Source organism: Aegilops tauschii, chromosome 4 (assembly GCF_002575655.3).
Source record: "Aegilops tauschii subsp. strangulata cultivar AL8/78 chromosome 4, Aet v6.0, whole genome shotgun sequence".
In the NCBI taxonomy this organism is placed as follows: domain Eukaryota; kingdom Viridiplantae; phylum Streptophyta; class Magnoliopsida; order Poales; family Poaceae; genus Aegilops; species Aegilops tauschii.
Window position 1 is genome coordinate 484,071,541 of NC_053038.3, and position 19,286 is coordinate 484,090,826.

At 49.7% G+C, this 19,286-nt stretch overlaps 2 protein-coding genes across 3 annotated transcripts; one reads left to right on the forward strand and one right to left on the reverse strand.

The window, feature by feature from the left end:
• Positions 1-7,219: 7,219 nt before the first annotated feature.
• LOC109754734 (chaperonin CPN60-1, mitochondrial) lies at positions 7,220-12,297 on the reverse strand. Its single transcript, XM_020313640.3, has 18 exons — positions 12,057-12,297; positions 11,896-11,920; positions 11,619-11,750; positions 11,049-11,208; positions 10,408-10,583; positions 10,223-10,318; positions 9,986-10,090; positions 9,810-9,896; positions 9,636-9,725; positions 9,477-9,557; positions 9,303-9,371; positions 8,777-8,854; positions 8,592-8,687; positions 8,322-8,421; positions 8,102-8,205; positions 7,908-8,013; positions 7,728-7,806; positions 7,220-7,531 (listed from the first exon to the last, which is right to left on the reverse strand). Exons 1-18 carry the CDS (start codon positions 12,092-12,094, stop codon positions 7,423-7,425), a joined length of 1,731 nt encoding a protein of 576 aa, XP_020169229.1. The 5' UTR covers positions 12,095-12,297; the 3' UTR covers positions 7,220-7,422.
• A 162-nt stretch (positions 12,298-12,459) lies between these two features.
• LOC109754735 (PHD finger protein ING1) lies at positions 12,460-17,302 on the forward strand. 2 transcript variants are annotated; one of them, XM_073497078.1, is made up of 7 exons: positions 12,460-12,668; positions 14,625-14,696; positions 15,612-15,802; positions 16,341-16,401; positions 16,487-16,646; positions 16,727-16,874; positions 16,957-17,302. In XM_073497078.1, exons 1-7 carry the CDS (start codon positions 12,641-12,643, stop codon positions 17,065-17,067), a joined length of 771 nt encoding a protein of 256 aa, XP_073353179.1. In that variant the 5' UTR covers positions 12,460-12,640; the 3' UTR covers positions 17,068-17,302. The 2 variants fall into 2 exon arrangements, with proteins under 2 accessions (XP_073353179.1, XP_073353180.1); XM_073497079.1 differs by having other exon boundaries at positions 12,515-13,968.
• Positions 17,303-19,286: the final 1,984 nt, after the last annotated feature.

Consider the following 19,286-nt stretch of genomic DNA (forward strand, 5'->3'; position numbering starts at 1 on the left):
TGCCGCCTCCCCAGTCAGGCAGTTGCTCTGCAATCTGTGGCTGGAGAAGTGCTTGGCCAATTGGGAGGGCAAGTACTCTAGCTTTGTTGGATTATAGCGAAGTGTTTGGGAAGCTGGCCAGCCGGCTGTCCTGGCAGCCGGCAAGCGTGGTCGGAGGCCGTCTTTTCGCTATATAAGTTCATTAGTCCTTAGCCGTTTTTCGTGTGGGCATCCTTTCTGCCTTGGCTCTTGCTAGTCGGACAGTCGGTTCTTCGAGCTGCGACTTCCAACAAGAGAGGACTCGGGAACCGGCACACTACTTGTCTGACTTCAGGTAGAACTTTAATATAGCTTAAGGCGGCCAGTCCCCGGGCCGACTAGTCGAACCCGGTGCCAGACAGGAAATCAAATGTAATAATACATTCATGGATATGACACTCGTCACTCATAGATAAACGAAGGCAGTCCCCGAGTGCTCCTCGGGGGGCCTGTTGTTTCGTACTTAATACAAAAGGGTAGCATGATACATACTGCTTTCAACTGTAAAATCTTCTCAGGAGGTTCGCGTTCCATGGTCGCTCCGACTCCTTGCCGGAGTCATCCCTCTTGCGTGCTCTTGGTTTTTGCGCGTCGATCAAGTAGTAGGAGTCGTTGCCTAGTGCCTTGCTGATGACGAAAGGGCCTTCCCAGGGGGCCGAGAGCTTGTGCTGGCCGGCTGTTCGCTGGATCAGCCGAAGCACAAGGTCGCCCTCCTGGAAAGATCTTGGCTTGACCTTGCGGTTGTGGTAACGGCGCAACCCCTGCTGGTAGATGGCGGACCGGCTGAGTGCTAACAGCCGGCCTTCTTCCAGTAGGTCGACACCGTCTTCTCTTGCTTCCTTGGCCTCCGCCTCCGTGTACATGGTGATCCGAGGCGAGTCGAACTCGATGTCGGTTGGGATGACAGCCTCGGCACCATATACAAGGAAGAATGGAGTGAAGCCGGTTGACTTGTTAGGGGTAGTACGCAGACTCCAGAGGACAGCCGGCAGCTCATCGAGCCAGCAGCCGGCCGATCGCTCTAGTGGTACAACCAGTCGGGGCTTGATGCCGGAGAGGATGAGTCCATTTGCTCGCTCGACCTGGCCGTTTGACTGCGGGTGGGCAACGGACGCTAAGTCTAGTCGGATACCCTGCGTCGCGCAGAAACGTGCCAGTGCTCCTTTGGCAAAGTTTGTGCCGTTGTCGGTGATGATGATGTGCGGTACGTCGTACCGAATGGTGATGTCGGTGATGAACGTCACGGCAGTCGGCCCGTTCAGCTTCTTGATCGGCTTTGCTTCGATCCACTTGGTGAACTTGTCCACGGCGACAAGCAGATGTGTCATGCCGCCGCGGGCTGTCTTGAAAGGGCCCACCATGTCTAATCCTCAGACGGCAAAGGGCCAGGTGAGGGGAATGGTCTTGAGTGCAGAAGCCGGCAGGTGTTGCTTGGAACTGAAAACTTGGCATCCTCTGCAGCTCTTGACTATCTCTTTGGCATCTTCCAAAGCAGTCGGCCAAAAGAAACCGTGGCGGAAAGCTTTGGCTACAAGTGATCTTGAGGCTGCGTGGTGGCCGCATTCGCCTTGATGGATATCCTTGAGGATTGCCACTCCTTTTCCTGGCTCGACACAGCGCTGGAAGACTCCAGTGATGCTGCGCTTGACAAGCTCTCTGTTGATTATTGCATATGCTCTGGCTCGTCGTTGCACTAGTCTTGCTGAGATCTCATCAGCCGGCAGCTCTCTATTGACTAGGAATTTGAGGATGGGCTGGGCCCATGATGGAGCTGTGACTTCTTCTTCTGTTAGTACGGCCACCATGACTCGGGTGGGTGGGTCGGGTGGCGTGGGATTGGAGTCGGCCACCGCTTCTTGTGTTGCTGCAGTCCCCGGGCCGACTGCTGCAGTCCCCGGGCTGACTGCTGCAGTCCCCGGGCCGGGTTCTGAAGTCCCCGGGCTGGGTGCGACTACGGCAGTCCCCGGGCCAGTTGTCGAAGTCCCCGTGCCGCCTGCGGGGTTCCTCCAGTCGGATCCGACTGCATCGGGGACAGGCGGTACGAAGATAGAGTCCGACTCTGGAGACCTGTTGAGGCTGGTGTAGTCTATGCACATACGCCACTTGTTATTCTTTTTCAAAACCAAGACTGGGTTGGCCAGCCACTCTGGAAAAAATACTTCCATAATAAAGCTAGCGGCGAGGAGCCTGGCTATCTCTTCTCCTACGATCCTTCGCTTCTCTTCTGACAGTCGGCGGAGGGGCTGCTTGACCGGCTTCGCGTCGGCTCGGACGTGCAATTTGTGCTCGGCGAAATCCTTCGGGACACCCGGCATGTCCTTTGGGGACCATGCGAAGACATCTCGATTCTCACGGAGGAAGTCGACGAGCTCGCCTTCCTATTTACTGTCCAGGTTTGCCCCAATGACAGCAAACCTTTCCGGGTTCTCCGGGTCCAGGGGTATCTTCTTTGTCTCCTTGGCCGGCTGGAAGGAGCCCTGCGCATCATAGTCTTTGGGGTTGGGGGACAAAGCTGGCTGCTTGCCGGCCATGGCCACAACCCGTTCCAGCATCTTCTTTTCTTCTGCCACTACGAGGAACTCGGCCAGCCGACTGCTGGCCATGGCGCACTCGATGGACTTCCTGTAGTCGCCGGCTATGGTGATGATCCCCTTCGAGCTCGGCATCTTCATCTTTAGGTAGGCGTAGTGGGGCACAGCCATGAACTTGGCCAGAGCAGGTCGGCCAAGCAAAGCATGGTAGGGGCTCTCCAGATCCACTACCTCAAACCAGATCGCTTCTCGGCGAAAATGATCCTTGTCTCCGAAGAGAACATCCATCTTGATCTTGCCGATCGGGGAACAAGACAAGCCGGGCACAATGCCATGGAACACGGTCCGGCTTGGCATGAGCTGCTCGCCTTGATGTTCAGCTTCTCCATGGTATCGCGGTACAGTATATTGATACTGCTTCCGCCATCAATCAGGACGCGGGAGAATCGGGCAGCTCGCCTCTCCGTTGCGAGGGTGACATCCAAGACTAGTGCATAGGAGCCAGGGGATGGCATCACCTCTGGGTGGTCGGCCTGGCTCCAGTTGATGGGCCTCTCGGACCAGTGCATGAACTCGGGAGCGCTAGAGGCGACGGCGTTGACCTCTTGATGCTGACGGCGCCGACTACGCTTGTCTTCAACTTGGCTTGTGAAGACGACGTAGGCGGCGTGCTCTTCAGGGAACTCATCTTGAATGGCTCCGACTGTCGGCCGAGCCGCCGGCTGCTGGGGGGCTGGAGGCGGCGGGCCGGGAGGCGGAGGCGGCACCAGCCCCTCGCCCTTGGAGATTCGCGTGAGCCAGTGGCACTTTCGGGTCGTGTGGTTGGACGGCTTCGCGCCGCTGTGGAACTTGCAGGGGGCGTCGAGAGTCTGCTCGTAGGAGAAAGCCGGCTGCCAAGCCGGCCTGCCACCCTTTTTCTTGGGAGCGGGCCGTTCTTCGGGTTGCTCATCTTCAACTGTGGCCACCTGCCGACTGGTGGAAGGCGACATAGGGGCCTTGCGCTTGTGGTCGTTCTGGTAGGGGCGCCGATTGGACTCGCTAGCCGGCGTCTTGGGGGACGGAGCAAGCACCTTCCCAGAGGCGTCCACTCGGAGCTCGGTTTTCATCGAGGAGTCAGCCGTGGCGTACTTATCCGCGATGATCAGCAGTTCGTCAAGGGTAGCCGGCTCGTCGCAGAGGAGCCGGTGCTTGAGGAGGGTGCCCTCTCGGCACCCGGCGGTGAAGTACTCGATGGCCTGAACCTCGTGCACCCCCTCGCAGGAGTTGCGGAGCTCGGCCCACCGCGTGAGGTAGTCGCGGGTCGACTCGTTGGGCCCTTGGACGCATAGGGAGAGCTGGCGAGTCTTGGGAGGCCGCTTGTACGTGCTGGTGAAGTTGCGGACGAAAACTTCCGTGAAGTCCAGCCAGCTGTTGACGCTGTAGGGCTTGAGGCTGTTGAGCCAGGTGCGCGCCGTGCCTTGCAGCATGAGGGGGACGTATTTCACGGCGACGCGTCTGTTGCTGTTGGCTATGCTGACCGCAGTAGAATAGTCGATGAGCCAATCTTCCGGCTTCACAGAGCCGTTGTACTTGGGCGTGTCTCTGGGGAGCGAGAACCCTTTGGGGAAGGGCTCGTCGCGGATGCGGGGGCCAAAGCATGGCGGGCCGACATCGTCTTCTTCTTCTAGCGCCAGGGATCGAGCTAGGCGGTCGATCCGGTGGCGGGCGTCGTTCTCGCCGACTCCTTCGCGGCGGCCTAGTCGGCCAGCAAGAGTCGGATGCGCGACAGGCAGCGGGGTGGGATGTCTCCCCCCTCGAGGCGGGGGAGGAGGCGGATTTCCTTGGCGCTCCACCGCTCGAGGGCGGCCTTCCGTGTCGCGCTCGATGGTGATGCGAGTCCGGCTGCGCTAGCAGCCGGCTCCTTGTCTTTCCTCCCGCGGGCGCCGCTCGCAGTCGGCGACCGGGACGTCGCGGCGTGCTCCCGGCGCGGGGGATGACTATCAGCGCGGGCGCCGGCTTCGTGCCGTTCTGCGGCCGCGTCGATCAGCTGCTGGATCCGCCTTGTCATGTAGGGGAGCTCATGGGCTCCGAGCCCATTTAGCTCTTCAGCGGCCGCCTGAGCGGCTCGTAGATTCTCGAGCGGGGTGGCGTAGACGGGGCGATCTGCCCCCAGCATGCTGGCGATAGCCGCGCCGCGCTTTTGGACGAAGCCGGCTCGGCTCGGCCCGCTATGCGGCGGCGTACCGAAGGCGGCGCGGTCGACTTCGCGCTGGTGGGCCTCGGTGAGGCGTCTCATGGAGGCTATCTTCTGGCCTTCCGCAATGAGGGCGAGGCGGCGTGCCTCCAAGGTCTCGGCGTCGGCGTCGGCCGGGATGGGGACGGATAGGTCATGCATCGCCGCTCGCAGGGCGTCGTGGGCGTTCTCGCCCGAGTTGGCGACGTGGCTGATGACCAACACTTCGGTGACAGCGCTGCTGCCGCTGCCAGCTCGAGGGAGAGGGTCGTCGAAGACCATCATGTCGGAGGGGTAGGCGTCGAGCGATGCCGTGTCGGAATCGACAAGCATCGGGTCGGTGGAGCCGACCGACTCCAAGTCTGCAGCAGGCTCGCTGGAGACGTGAAGTTGGTCGAGGAGGCTGACGAGGCGGCTCTCGGGGTAGTCCATGCCCGCGTCGGACGCGGGCTCGTCGGAGATGCGAGCCTCGCCGAGCAGATCGGCGAGGCAGCTCGCCGTGCAGGCGTCGTCGACGCCTTGCAGCGCGTCGGGGCAAACGCCATCGGGCGCAGCAGGCTGGCTGCGCTCGCGGGGGAGAAAAAGGGTTCCCGTCCAGAACAGGTCTCCGGACGACGGTGCACCTGGCCCCACGGTGGGCGCCAAATGTCGGGTGGTAGGTGCGACATATGCCAACGGGTGGCTTATCATTGTGGGAGCCAGTAAGACGTGCCGGTGCCTGGAAACGGGATGAGGCGAAGACATGCTCGCCGGCGAATCTTAACCAGGTTCGGGGCTCTCCGTGGAGATAACACCCCTAGTCCTGCTCTACGGGGTCTCCGCATGATCACTAGATCAGAAAGAGTAGCTACAAGAGCTCCTTGAGCTGTCGGGTTCCAGGGAGAAGAAGAGCAAGTCTAGCTCTTGCTTCCCTCTCTATATGGTGCGTGTGTAACTCTAAGAAGCCAACCCTTTGCATGGGTGCCCCGGGGGGTTTATATAGGCCTACCCCCGGGGGTACAATTGTAATCCGACTGGGCGCGGGTCCCAGTCGTCAGTGTCTGTGCTCGCCGGCTTCTCCGCCGGCCATTGGGGCCCGCCGACTGGTGGGTCCCGCCGGCTGCCGGCCTCTTGGTCGACAGGCCGGCCCCACCGCCTGGGGGTCTTGTCGACGGCTGCTTACTGTAGCCTCGCCCTGATGACGAGGGCTTTGTCGAGGTAAGCGTGGCTACAGTGTCCCGCCTCAAGGGCTCTCACTGTAGCCTTACCTCGTCTTGTCTCCTTAATGTGGCACACGTTTCGAGGGAAGGGGGTAGCCGGCTTCTGGGGGCCGGCTACGCCCCTGGCCGACTGGGGGAGGCTGGGCCGCCTTCGTGCCTCTCTCTGGCTAAAGGGGCCCGCCGCCCGCGGGCCATACTGGCGTTTGTCGCGGATGACGTCGAGGCCAGCATGGCTACAGTGCCGAGCCGGACGGGAGATGGCTGACCCGTACGGCGTCCTGTGGCCATGCCCGCCTCGGGATTCGGGGGTAGTGGGCCGTGTTGTAGCCACACCCCGTCTTGTCACCGTTATGTGGGCGTAGTCTTGATGGGTGCGGTCTTGGCCGGCTTCTTGGAGTCGGCGTTCTTTCATGGCCGGCTCTTGGGAGTCGGCGTTCTCCATGGCCGGCTTCCTGGAGTCGGCGTTCTCCATGGCCGGCTTCCTGGAGTCGGCCATCTTGTAGTTATCTTGGGGGAGGAGGTTTCTGAGGCTGGGTCGCCTTCTGAGAGTCGGCTCCTGGGGTAGCCGGCCGGGGGAAGGCGGCCCAATGCTTCGAATGCTTGAAGGCTCAGATGGCCTGATAATTTTTGAAGAGCCAGGGGTAGTCGGTTAGGCTACCCGTGGCCATTTACTCCGACACCAGGGCTGCTCCCTAGACGCGTCCTTATTTCTATCCACTAAAAGAAATCGTATAAGGAAATTGTTTACTTATTGTGCTACTATTTTATCAGGAAACGAAGCTTTGTTGTTGTTGTTGGTCTTCCTGGTATGTTTGCACCATCTTGATGTTCACCTTCTAATACAGGATAATGCACATCTCTGTTACCAGTATAACCACCCACCCCTATAATTCGGGGGGATTATAGAGGAAAGATTTCACCGAATACCACAATTAAAATCATGGTGGAGTGTTGAACCCCTCAAATAAAAAACACCCAATGAATCCCCAAATCGTCCTTTGTGCTGTCAAGGTTCAAAGCAGACGTTTTGTCTATTATGGCGACAAACCTAGGTTCAAACCAAACACAGCATAAACTGCCGAGGAGCAATAATGAGCAAAGTTGAAAAATATGGTCATAAGATTCCATTGACTCGTCAAAAGCGGTCCCAACCCCTGGGGACAGGGTAATACATCTAAGAAATTATTCCATCTAACGTACTCCCCTATGGATGCAGGAATAGCAACATGAAAAATGATGATTGAGACGAGATGGGGGCATTTCGGGCTTGTTAACAACTGTAGGCTCTGTTCGCCATGTTCATACATGATTCAAGTTGCAAAATCATCTTGCAGCAGAACAAAAAATGTGACAGCCTCATTCACCCACATTAAATACCGATGAATCCACATCCGCGCTACAAAAAGTTCTAACCTAGATGTTCCATCTAATCACATTGTTTTGACATGAGCCTGGGAGCAAGTTAGAAATCCATCCCTCCCATGCCGCCGCCTCCCATTGCAGGTGCCGCCTTGTCTTCCTTGGGGATCTCAACGATGATGGCTTCCGTGGTAGTCATCAGAGACGACACACTGCGGCAATGGAAAACAAAAATAAAAAAACTATTTTCATGGCTCAAAAGAAGGATGCTCTATATCATCACTGCTATCCTTTAAGGTTTAAGCTTCAGAAACTTCAATTGATTGTTAGTGTGGCGTGTGTCACTTGACAGGATGTCAACAAAAGCATTATCAAACAGAAAAAATGAAGGTAGACAAGAGACAGTACCTTGCAGCATCCACCAGTGCTGTTCTGATCACCTTAAGTGGGTCAATGATACCAGCCTTCACCATATCCACATATTCGCCTGCAAGGGATATCAGTTTACATATCCAACATCAGAAAAACATGATTTAAGCCAAGTCCTAATGCCCAAAAAAGCAACAACAGATGAACTTTGCGCCATACCTTTGGCAGCATCATAGCCCAGGTCGGTATTTTCCTGCTCCAAGAGCTTGCCAACAATGACAGCCCCTTCTACACCCGCATTGGTAGCAATTGTATGTACTGGGGTCTGCAGAATTGTCCAGTCATCAGGATTTCACCCTTCTTTATGCTTAAGACATGGAACCAATTGGAGGAAAAAGAAGAATTTTACATACCTTCAAAGCATTTTGAATGATCTGGACACCAATCTTTTGGTCAAAGTTTGCTGTAGGCAATTTATCCAAGTCCTTTGACGCATAAAGAAGGGCAACACCACCACCTATGTAAATCACAGACAGATCGGACTTTCAGCCATGATGATTTCCTAATAATTGTTACACCCAACAACTCAACAACAGTCTAAAATAACTCGACAGCAGCGCTCCAGTATGGTACCTGGTACAATACCCTCCTCTACTGCAGCTTTTGTAGCATTTAGCGCATCTGTCACTCTGTCCTTCTTCTCACCAACTTCTGCTTCACTCGCTCCACCAATCTAAAGGTGAATCAAAATACCATAAATACAATGCTACTTTTCTATTAAGTACAAACATACAATTATACGCATATATGCCATTTCTATAAATTATTACTTAAAACATGACAAGTAATCAATAGCACCATAGTTTAACAGTGCTACACAGATTAATAGATAAAGAATTTTACCTTCAGGACTGCGACACCACCAGAAAGCTTTGCCAGCCGCTCCTGTATCTTTTCCTTATCATAGTCAGAAGTGCATTGCTCAATTGAAGATCTCAGCTGTACAAAGCAAATTTAACAGTGATAAGCATGTGTAACATAATGTTCAAACTGATTCATAACTAATTTAATTTAATATATGAACCGACCAGCTCAGCTCTCTCTTCGATGGCCTTCTTATCACCCGCTCCATCAAGGATGACTGTATCATCCTTAGATATGGTAACCTGCATGCACACATTGTCACTTCTTTTCAACAACATAAACAGTTCTCTGAAGCATAAACACTAACACACGTCTGAGAACAAATTTACTATTATGCAGCTAGCTCAAATGCATCAGTTTAAATGCATGCCACGTAGATTCAGCAGAGTTTCGAGAAGTTCTAAAAACAATGATAACAAACACCTATACAACAATCAAACTAACAAAGTCACTCGTGTCTCAGGACAACATTTCTCATGTAACTTGAACAGCACTGTCCCTACAAGTCTACAAAAGTAGAGTACAATATTAAGTGCCAACAGAAATAACCTTTTCATGAGAAACAGGGAAGGCAAATTTAAACTTCACAATGTATACTTTCCAGCAAGGTAGTTTTTGTTGTGCTAATGGTTAGGGTGGTTAAGGTTCTAAACAAAACGTATACAATCCAACACAAGCGAAGTGTCTTACCTTCTTGCAGGTACCCAGCATGTTTGGCTCAAAGTTCTCAAGGTTCATTCCAAGTTCTTCAGTTATGACCTGATACCAAGAGGGTGCAAAATTCAACATGGACGTCCGGACGTCCGCATCTGATACGATACTGTGAAATGGACAAAATAGAAGAGCTATTGACTATCAACTTACTTCTCCACCAGTAAGGATGGCAAGGTCCTGTAAGTTGGATTTCCTGTTCTCTCCAAAACCAGGAGCTTTGATAGCACAGACCTGCATTTCAAGCCCAGTAAGATGAATTAAATCCTACATATGGTTAGCTACAAAGCAAAACAGAGAGTTAAAACTGACCTTGAAGCCTCCACGAAGCTTGTTAAGAATTAGTGTACCCAGTGCTTCACTTTCTAGATCTTCTGCAACAATAAGCAGAGGCCTTTGCTTCTGTTTGAGCAGAAATATGGGTCATTAGTTTGCAATAGATGAGCAATAACAAAACAGAAAGAGACATGCAAGCAATAAAAATACCTGGAGAGCAAACTCCAACACTTTGACCAATGAGCGAAGGTTGGATACTTTCTTATCGTGTATCAAGATTAAGGGATCGTCTAGTTCCTGTAACAAAAAAAAACATAAATGTACAGCCAAGATAAATTTAAGCTTAAACATCAGTTACACTAAGAAGAAAACAAAACAATACTTACACATTTCTGGTTCTTTTGGTTGGTAATAAAGTATGGAGAAATGTAACCTCTGTCAAGCTTCATGCCTTCCACAACTTCAAGCTCATTGTATAGAGTGTTACCATCCTATTAAATGTTCAACGAGCATCTCAGAAGGACGTAGTATGAATGTATAGATAGTCCAAAAGAGATTGATAGTAGTATATTACAGAAAGACAAATATGAGCCAAAAGCCCAGTATTTGAAGCTTTGACTTACCGCAATGGTGATAACCCCCTCTTTGCCAACCTTCTCCATAGCCTTTGCAATGAGCTCACCAATTTCCCTTTCACCATTAGCTGATATAGTACCCACCTTTGGAATAGGGCAATCAATATATATCTCAGAAGAGAACAAAGTAACAAACACAGGATGCCTACTGAGAATTGATGGTCAGGAGATACCTGTGCTATTTCCTCAGACGTGTTGATCATCCTGGCCATGCCCTTTAGGTTTGTTACCACAGAATCAACAGCCATTGAGATGCCGCGTCTCAGATCCATTGCATTCATACCAGCTGCAACGGACTTGCATCCCTCAGTGAATATTGCCTTTGTCAGAACAGTAGCACATGTTGTACCTGAAAGTGTAAAAACATCAGCACAGCTGCCCAGGGCCCTAGAATGAGACAATAAGATGATAACACAATCTGTAACTCGCACTAAAAGTAATCCTAAGGAACCAATTTCAGGAAGAACTTGAATTGAAAGAAATATATAACATGACTAGTTAAGACCATGGGAATTTCGTTTAATAATGCAGTAAAACTACTCATGTTATCCAATTTACCCAATAAATCAATTAAAACCCAGTTCATAGCGCTGTCAAATTAGCAAACTTGTGGTATAATACTGCAAAAGAAAATAAGCAACATGGAGAATAGATTGACAACAAGCAGCGACTGAAAAGATGAAAAGAAGCCTTTCATAATTCCTTGTTATTGATGGTTCTAGCATTGCCTTTGATACACCGACAAAAACTGTTAAAAAGAAAAGTCCATTAAAACGTATGTGCATGGGGATGATAGTACAGAACTAGGTCATACCATCTCCAGCAGTATCATTTGTCGCATTAGCGACCTGCTTCACAAGACTTGCACCTACATTCTTGACTCTGTCACTGAACTCAATGCTCTTGGCAACGGTGACTCCATCCTTTGTAACTTTGGGAGCACCAAAGCTTTGCTCAATAATAACAGTGCGCCCCTGTAAAATAAGTACATATATGAGTTCAGCACTAACTCTCATATGTGCTACGAAAGTCAACCCAAATTTCTGCAGTTCTGCACGCATGCCAAAATATACATAATTTTACTACTATAAGGTATCAGAAAATTATTTTATGGTAATTTACAACTAAATTTCATCTGCAATACACGTAACATCCTCAACAGTTCGTATTACTTACTACACTTAGGGCAGACCTATGATGCACATATACTGCTAACATATTAGCCAACCACTAGTCTAGCATTTGTCTACTAGTGGAAAAGGAATAGATGTGATAGCAACATGGTTTGCGGGCGCGAGCAGCCACAATCTTACAATCTCTAAAGCAATTCAGACACTCGCACCACGAACTCTGCACATGGATAACGCACGGATGTAGGTCACACCTTGGGACCCATAGTCAACTTGACCGCATCAGCCAGGTCTTCGACCCCCTTGAGCATCATGGCCCGGGCCTCGACGCCGAACCTGATGTCCTTGGCGGCATAGTTCCTGCTCCAGGCGAGCCTGCTCCCGACCTGCGCAGCACCCAAGCACGTCAACACACAACGACAGAAACAAAAACCCTTGCATCCCGCCCCGCATTGGGCGCGGACGACGAATCCGTCAGATTGAAACCATTCCCGGCCGGTGATTGGCGGGGAACCAGGACAATCTGCTCACCTGTCGGGCACTGCTCCCGGCTAGCCTGCAACAAGCATAAAACACGCGTGTCAGCGAACTGTGACTCGCACACAACCAAACAGGAACCCCCGGCACGGCACCGCGCCGGAGCGGAGAGGGAGGGAGAGAGGCGCGAGGAGGCCAATGCGACGGCGACTCACCGGGCCTTGGAGGCGAGGCTGGCGGCGGCGCGGTACATGGCGACGGAGGGAGGGAGGGAGGCGACTGTTTGGATCTCGCGGGCGGTCTCTCTGCTGGGAGGGGGTGAGGATGGAGGCGGCGAGCGGGATGGGGGGTCAGGGGTGAAAAGGAGGCGAGCAACTTGGAGAAGGGGAAAGAAACTCCAGAGGGCGGAGGCTTTGCAGTAGCGGGGGAGGGAAGCCAGGGGACCAGATGGTAGCTCTAGAAGGATCCATCCGCGGAGGGGTTTAGGGTTTAGCCGCATGCGCAAATGGGCCGGCCCAGATGGACGAGAGTCGTCGTCAAACGATGGCCCGCCGGGCCGCGTACGTGGGCTTTGGGAGGAAGGCCCCGCACGCCACAGCGAGCCACCAGGCGGCGCGGCGGGGCGAGGGGAGTGAGGGGGAAAAATATCTGCAGAAGTGGGGATCGGATCTCCGAACCGGAACTCTGTCTCTCTCTGTCTCCTCCCCGTGCCGGACGGCGAGGTCCCCCTCTCCCTCCGGCCGCCTCTCCCCTCCGTCCCCGTCGCGTCTCGGTTCCACGGGCGCCGGTCTCCGACGCTATGGGGTTCCTCGAGGACTTTCAGGCCAGTGAGTGCTCGTCCCTGCCTCCGCTGCCAACTAATCTAATAACCTAACCCTCGCCGCTCGCGCTAGGGCACGGGCGTCGCGACTCCGTCCACCGTGCAACATCGACGTTCGTGAATATTACACGGTTTCTGGATGATGCGTTGCTAGTGAATTACTACTGGTCCAACGCCTCCACGGTCTCTAGATGCGTTGTTCATGCCCGTGCTTGCGGCGTGCCAACTCAACCTGTTCATGACTAAACCTATGTGCCGTGTACTGATTATTCATTTTTTTTTAACTGTTGAAGTGTTGCTGATGTATAAATGGATAATTTGGCGCGTGTGCCCCCTTGAACAATTTGCTGTATTTTGCACTGAAAAAATTAGGCGCACGCCTAGGCGCCGGGCGGAGACAAAACGCCTAGCGCTCAATTGCGCCTAAGCGTGCGCTTTGGTCAGAAAACCGCAAGGCGGAGACAATGCTCACTCAGCGCCTAGCGCTTTTAAAAACCTTGGTATTTTGTACTCTATGTTAGAGCGGGTCAGAACGATTAGTTTCCTTACGTGTTGACGCTAGTATACAATGCCATGGCTATAGCGTAGATGATAGATATGAACTTGCTAGTTTTGTCCAGGGACTTCATGAGTGACCCTACCTTTTGTGCCATGTGAACTTTTTAATAGTTCTCGACTGAATTTTCCTTGTGGTATTCTCATGGTTCTTTTGACTTATCAATAGTCCTCACCTGTATTACTGTTGGCAATCTCTCTAATGTTTCTTTGCACTTATCAGCGGATTAGAACCTAAAGGTTATAGTTGGAATATTAGATATGGGAGAATAATTGTTTTCCAATGGAATACATACTGTTCTAGCCTTATATTGGTATCGTATTTTCCTGATTCAACTTGTCTCTTCAAATTTTAAATTTATTGCTGTGATGCATTTTTGCACATCAATGCATGCATACATATGGAACATGCTTGGTTTGATGCCAAAATTTGGCATGCCAATTTTTAGGATTGGCCCAAATGCGTCCATATAGCCATATGGCCCGTCTGGCCGCACACGTGGGCTTTGTCAGAGGAAGGAGCCCACACACCAGAACCACTAGGTTGCGCGGTGAGGTGAGGAGACTATATGTAGAAGGGGATCAGATCTCCGGACTGGAACTCTGTTTACCCTAATCCCTCCCCATGTCGGCCGGTGAGATCCCCGCTTCCTCTGCTCCCGGCGCGCCTCAGTTCCATGTATTGGCGGAGCTGCCATGGCCGCAGCCACCGGACGCCGACGACGATTACTTCCTCGAGAAATTCCAAGCCAGTGAGTGCTGTTCCTCCGCTCCTGGCTAACCTAACCCTCGCCGCCAGGGCACAAGCACCACCATGCGCAAAATCTTGTCCTGTGATGTATCATTACCCATGAATTAGCCCACGGTTTCCGGATGCGTCCGCTAGCTATATGTGTACTAATTATTCAGTTTTCAATTGATGAAGTGTTACAAATCTGTAATTCGTCATGTGTGCCTCCTTGAACACTTGCTTTATTTTGAACTATATGTTAAAAGGAGGTGAAACGAACGATTAGTTTTGTTACTTTTTGATGTTAGTGTACTATGCCATGGCTATAACGTAGATTATAGATCTGAACTCAAATGTTTCTTTGGACTTATCTATAGTTCTCGACTCTGTTTTTCTTGTTGGTATTATCATTTTCTTTGGATTTGTGATAGTTCTCGACTGTGTTCCCACTCTCATCTTTCTTTGCACTTATCGATGGATTGGAACCTAAAATTTATAGTTGGAATATTGGACATGGGAGAGTGATTCTTTTGTAATCGAAGATGGAGGTTCTAGCCTTAAATTAGTATTGTGTTTTCTTGATTCAACTTATATCTTCAAATTGTAAATTTGTCACTGTGATGTATTTCTGCACATCAATGCATGCATACATATGATATCCTGTTTGATTGCTGTCAGGTGTTGAAACATTGCCAGCTATGCTGCACAAGAACTATTCATTAATGCGAGAGCTCGATAAAAGCTTGCAAGGTATGCAAAATTCTGAATTCCCTATTGTATTTTGCCATTGCCAACTGATTCATTTGCTTCATCTTCTCCGAATGTGCATCTGTCAACTGACCCAAACTCTTCATCTTCTCTCTATGTGAATTGAGAACTTAACTTAAAAGCACAACGAAGGGCTTGTTAAAGTCCCAGATGCATCTTCAGATTATATTGTTATATGTTTAGCTTGTGACTGCAATACTGTGTTCTTTGTGATTACTGTTGTGCACTACTTCTTTTCAAGCAAGTAGGACCATGCAACAAAAGTAAGTAGTAAAACTTGCAGGATTGCAGATAGTTCTGCAATTGACAGCATTTACTACTTGCAAGTCTGTCAATTTAAATATCATCTTCACTGGTTAGGATTCACTTGCCAAACTTGATGAATATTTGTTTTCTTTTATCTAGGTTGTGCCATGGCATGTTAACCTGCAAATGTCTGGAAAGTGAATCTTTCTACATGATAGCAAGCCCATATACATGATATTATCCAGATTTGTCACTATGTTAGCTATTTACTCCCTCTGCTTTTCTTTAGATATACTTTTAGGGTGTGTTCAGTCAACTTTAAAATTTGGCTACTGATATGCACAAAATTGTTTGGATTTGCCATGTGCAAATGTTGTTTTAGACGCCGTAAAAAATAGTTTCACTCTTTATATTTTAAAGAAAGTTTACTAACATGTAAAATAGAGAAGGTAATGGTCAAAGGCATATATACTGGAGAGCATGTTGATGTGTGAGTAAAAAAAGAGTGGAACTAGTATGTTGTTGCAATAAGTGTAATAATGTGAACCAGCTTAATTTCTCTTAACTGACCATGCAATCTTTGTTGAACTATTGGCTTCCTCTCCCCTCCCCCTGAAAACTGAAACAAGCCCCACTTGTGCTTCTGATTAGGTGTGCAGCTGGAAAATGAGCAGCGATGTCAACAAGAAATAGAGGACATTAAGCATGGACTTGAATCTGGAAGTATTACAACATATGAGCCAGCAAAACTTAAATTTTCTGATGAGGCAATCGAGGAGCAGAAACATTGTGTTAGGATTGCTGATGAGAAGGTGGCTTTAGCCACACAAACATATGACCTGGTAAAAGTTTCTCAGTTACATTCACCATGTCCATATCATGATTGTGTGTGGGGGGGGGGGGGGGGGGGGCGGGGGGGGGGGGGGGGGGGGGCGGGGGGGGGGGAGGGGGGGGTAAAGAGTGTTGATTATGTCCTCCCTTTTAGTTTGTGTGAAAGAATAGGAAAGTGGCATGAGATCCCTGCGGATGGTTTTGATATATCATTGATCCTCTTTTCTTTTCTTTTTTTATGTAAAAAATGTTTGGCATGTTTTTTTATTGATAAGGAAATTATCAATTTGTGCCATTTTTTTCCTCCACCCAACTGGAAATAAAGTCATGCCACTTTCTATATCTTAATATTTCCAAGCAGAACTTATCTGCCATCTTACCTGCATGACATAATGTTTTAATTATAATTGTCATCTGTGGAGAAATTTACATGTGCAGTTAATGTCTTACTAGGTTGTGCTGTGTAAGCATGTCGCATGACATTGCTCGGTGTTCCTGAGTTGTGCATATGCGGGTTTTTTATTTTGCTGATTTATAAATGTGATATAGGTCGACGCTCATATCCAACAGCTTGATCAATACATGAGGAAGCTTGAAGAACTTCGACTAGGTATTGTAGTGCCAGTTGCATGACACTGCAGTTGCATTACATGTTTCTCTTACTGTGCTTGTGTGCCACTTGTTTTGGCGAACAGAAAAGGAGGCAGCAGCAGCTGCAGCTGCGGCTGCGGCAGATACAGCTGTTGCTGCTACTTCAGCTGCTCCTGCTGGTGCTGGTAGCTTAAGGTCTGCAGCTGCTGATCCTGCTCCAAAAACTGGAAGAGCTGGCGAAAGAAGCAGAGGAGGGCGGAAGAAGTATGTTTTGCATCTGAGTAGAATCAAGCACCAAGGCATTTGTATGTTTCTCATTGTAACAGCACAACTCTCTTTTGCAGGGCCAAGGTGCCCATGGAGATGCCCACAGAGATGCCCGTGGAACAGCCAGCTATAGATTTAGAATTGCCTGTCGATCCTAATGAACCGACATACTGCTTCTGCAACCAAGTCAGCTACGGTGAGATGGTCGCGTGCGACAACCCTGATGTAAGTAAACATTCTCCTCCTTTCACATGTCCTTCCTGAGCTCTGTGCTTGGTTTTAAAGCGCGCTGGTCCTTCTTTTGCAGTGCAAGATAGAGTGGTTCCACTTTGGATGCGTGGGCTTGAAAGAGCAGCCGAGGGGGAAGTGGTATTGCCTGAGTTGCAGCGCGTTCCAAAAGAAGCGCAAGGGCAGGTGAGATACATATGGCCCTTGTGCTAGGAGGTATGCACTCGGTCATCCGTGATCGTCTGATACCATTGTGCTGAGCAGCGCCTCGCTTGTTTGGAAAGCAACTGTTGAATGTAGCTTGAGTGATCTTGCACATGTTGTGACAGTCTTGAGGAGTGTTGTACATGTGTGGCCCCGTTTAGAACATGGGAATTTCTTCTGTTCTTGTGGGTGATGAACTGGTGACTGAAATGCTTGCAATATTCCGACTGTCTGTTATGCCGTTAGCGGCTAGGAGAATGAGCAAAGGCGGCTATGTATGCGCATCGAAACCAACCTAGTTCAGTAGGTGCCCTGAAACTCGTGAGAGCCAAGCTACTTCCAAGCTGTGTTACATTTTTTTGCTACTATATGCTCGAGAACGCTCAGTCTATCTTTCCGTATATGGGTTTCATTTCCAAATTCCAACCATATATCATATACACCTACCAAAACTTCCTACCGATGTTTGCAAAGCTAAAATTTTGTATTGATTTTGCAAGTTATAAGTTAAACTGGTTTGAATCAGTACAACAACATTTTACACATGATTGTCAGGTTCAAATCAGTAAAATGGGGGGGGGGGGGGGGGGGGGGGGGGGGGGGGTTGCATAGAAATGGATTCCATAGAGTGTCAGTACTCCCAGTTCTATGATTCAAAGGACTTGTGTAGGGAAGAAACACTTGGAATTCAAATTCTCCAAATTTCCTTTGAAAATCTTACAGTCCAAAGAGGACATAGGCTAGTTTGTAACCATAACATGTGTAGGAATGTGATTACCAGAACACATTTAAGGCAATAACGAAGATTCCAGGTGGTGAATAGAGCTGTTATTCATACACATGGTGTGTTTTACTGATAAAACTGGACTTTGAATGCCACAATTGTCCTTTGCCATACGAATCCTCTTTGCAATTTCAGTTTCTCTTGGAAGAAGATGAGTGAAAAACCCCTGGGTTTCTTAGCTGAAAAAAAACAAAAAAAAGAAACATTCATCATGGTATTCGACCTCATTGACAAACTGGATCAAGATTTGCATTCCCTTCTAATTTAAATTGGCCTGGGGTGTGATTTACTGTACACCATCAAATTGTATGATTTTTGCGACGTTGATTCTCCTCCTTGGTGCAATCTGCAAACGGAAAACGGCTTCACAAGGGGTACTGAAACTGATCCTTTGTTTTACTCACATCCACAAACGAAAACGGCTCCACAAGGGGTACTGAAACTGATCCTTGCCAACGACTCCTCTTTGCAATTTGGATTTTTGTTTCTCAATGTGCGTTTCAAGTTTGCGCCTAAAATTTTTAGGCATTGTAGTCACATTCTTTGTGAATATTCACATTTTTTCTCGAATTTTTTAAAATATTTAAAAATGAATTTTTACATTGGAGCATCGGGAGTACCAAGCCTGGGACTGGGAGCACCGGATACTTTCCGGGGGAGGAGGATGGGGGGTTTCTTGTGGAGTCTTTTTCTAATCCAAATTTCGGGCCTCCACACCCGTTCAACCCTGCGCTTCACACCGCACACGCCCTGCACCACAGACCGAGCTGGCCCACGAAGCCTCGGCAAGCGTTTTTTGTGCGCTCGTGCCTTGCCGACTGGAACCAAGTGCGAGAGCTCCTCCCCAGCGCCTTATGCGCCCGTTGACGCAACTGGCGCCCACTGCACCACGCTAGTGGGCCGACCCATGAAAACGCATGGCAGTACAAAAAATGTATTAATGCGCAGAAAAACTACCCGAGAATCTCAATCTTGCGAGGATTTGATCCTGCGCCGGTTAGCTCCACAGTTTGCTGGCCAACCAATAAACCTATTAAGCTCTTAAGGCGCCGAATAGGATTTGGCACCAAGTACCCCGTCGCCGCCTTCCTTGGGACTGGCCCTAGCTTTCCCTTCGCAGATTGCATCAAGGAGGAGAATTAAAGTCGCAAAAATCATATGCTTCGATGGCGTAGAGTAAATCGCACTCCTGGCCAGTTTAAATTAGAAGGTAATGCAAATCTTGATCCAGTTTGCCCGGGAGGTCGAATACCATGATGAATTTTTTATTTTTTTTGGTTTTTTCAGCTAATAAAACCCAGGGGATTTTCACTCCTTTTCTTCCGAGGGAAATTTGAATTGCAAAGAGGAGTCCTATGGCAAAGGATAATTGTGGCATTCAAAGTCCAGCTCAAACGAAACGGGCTGGAGGAAAATTTCCT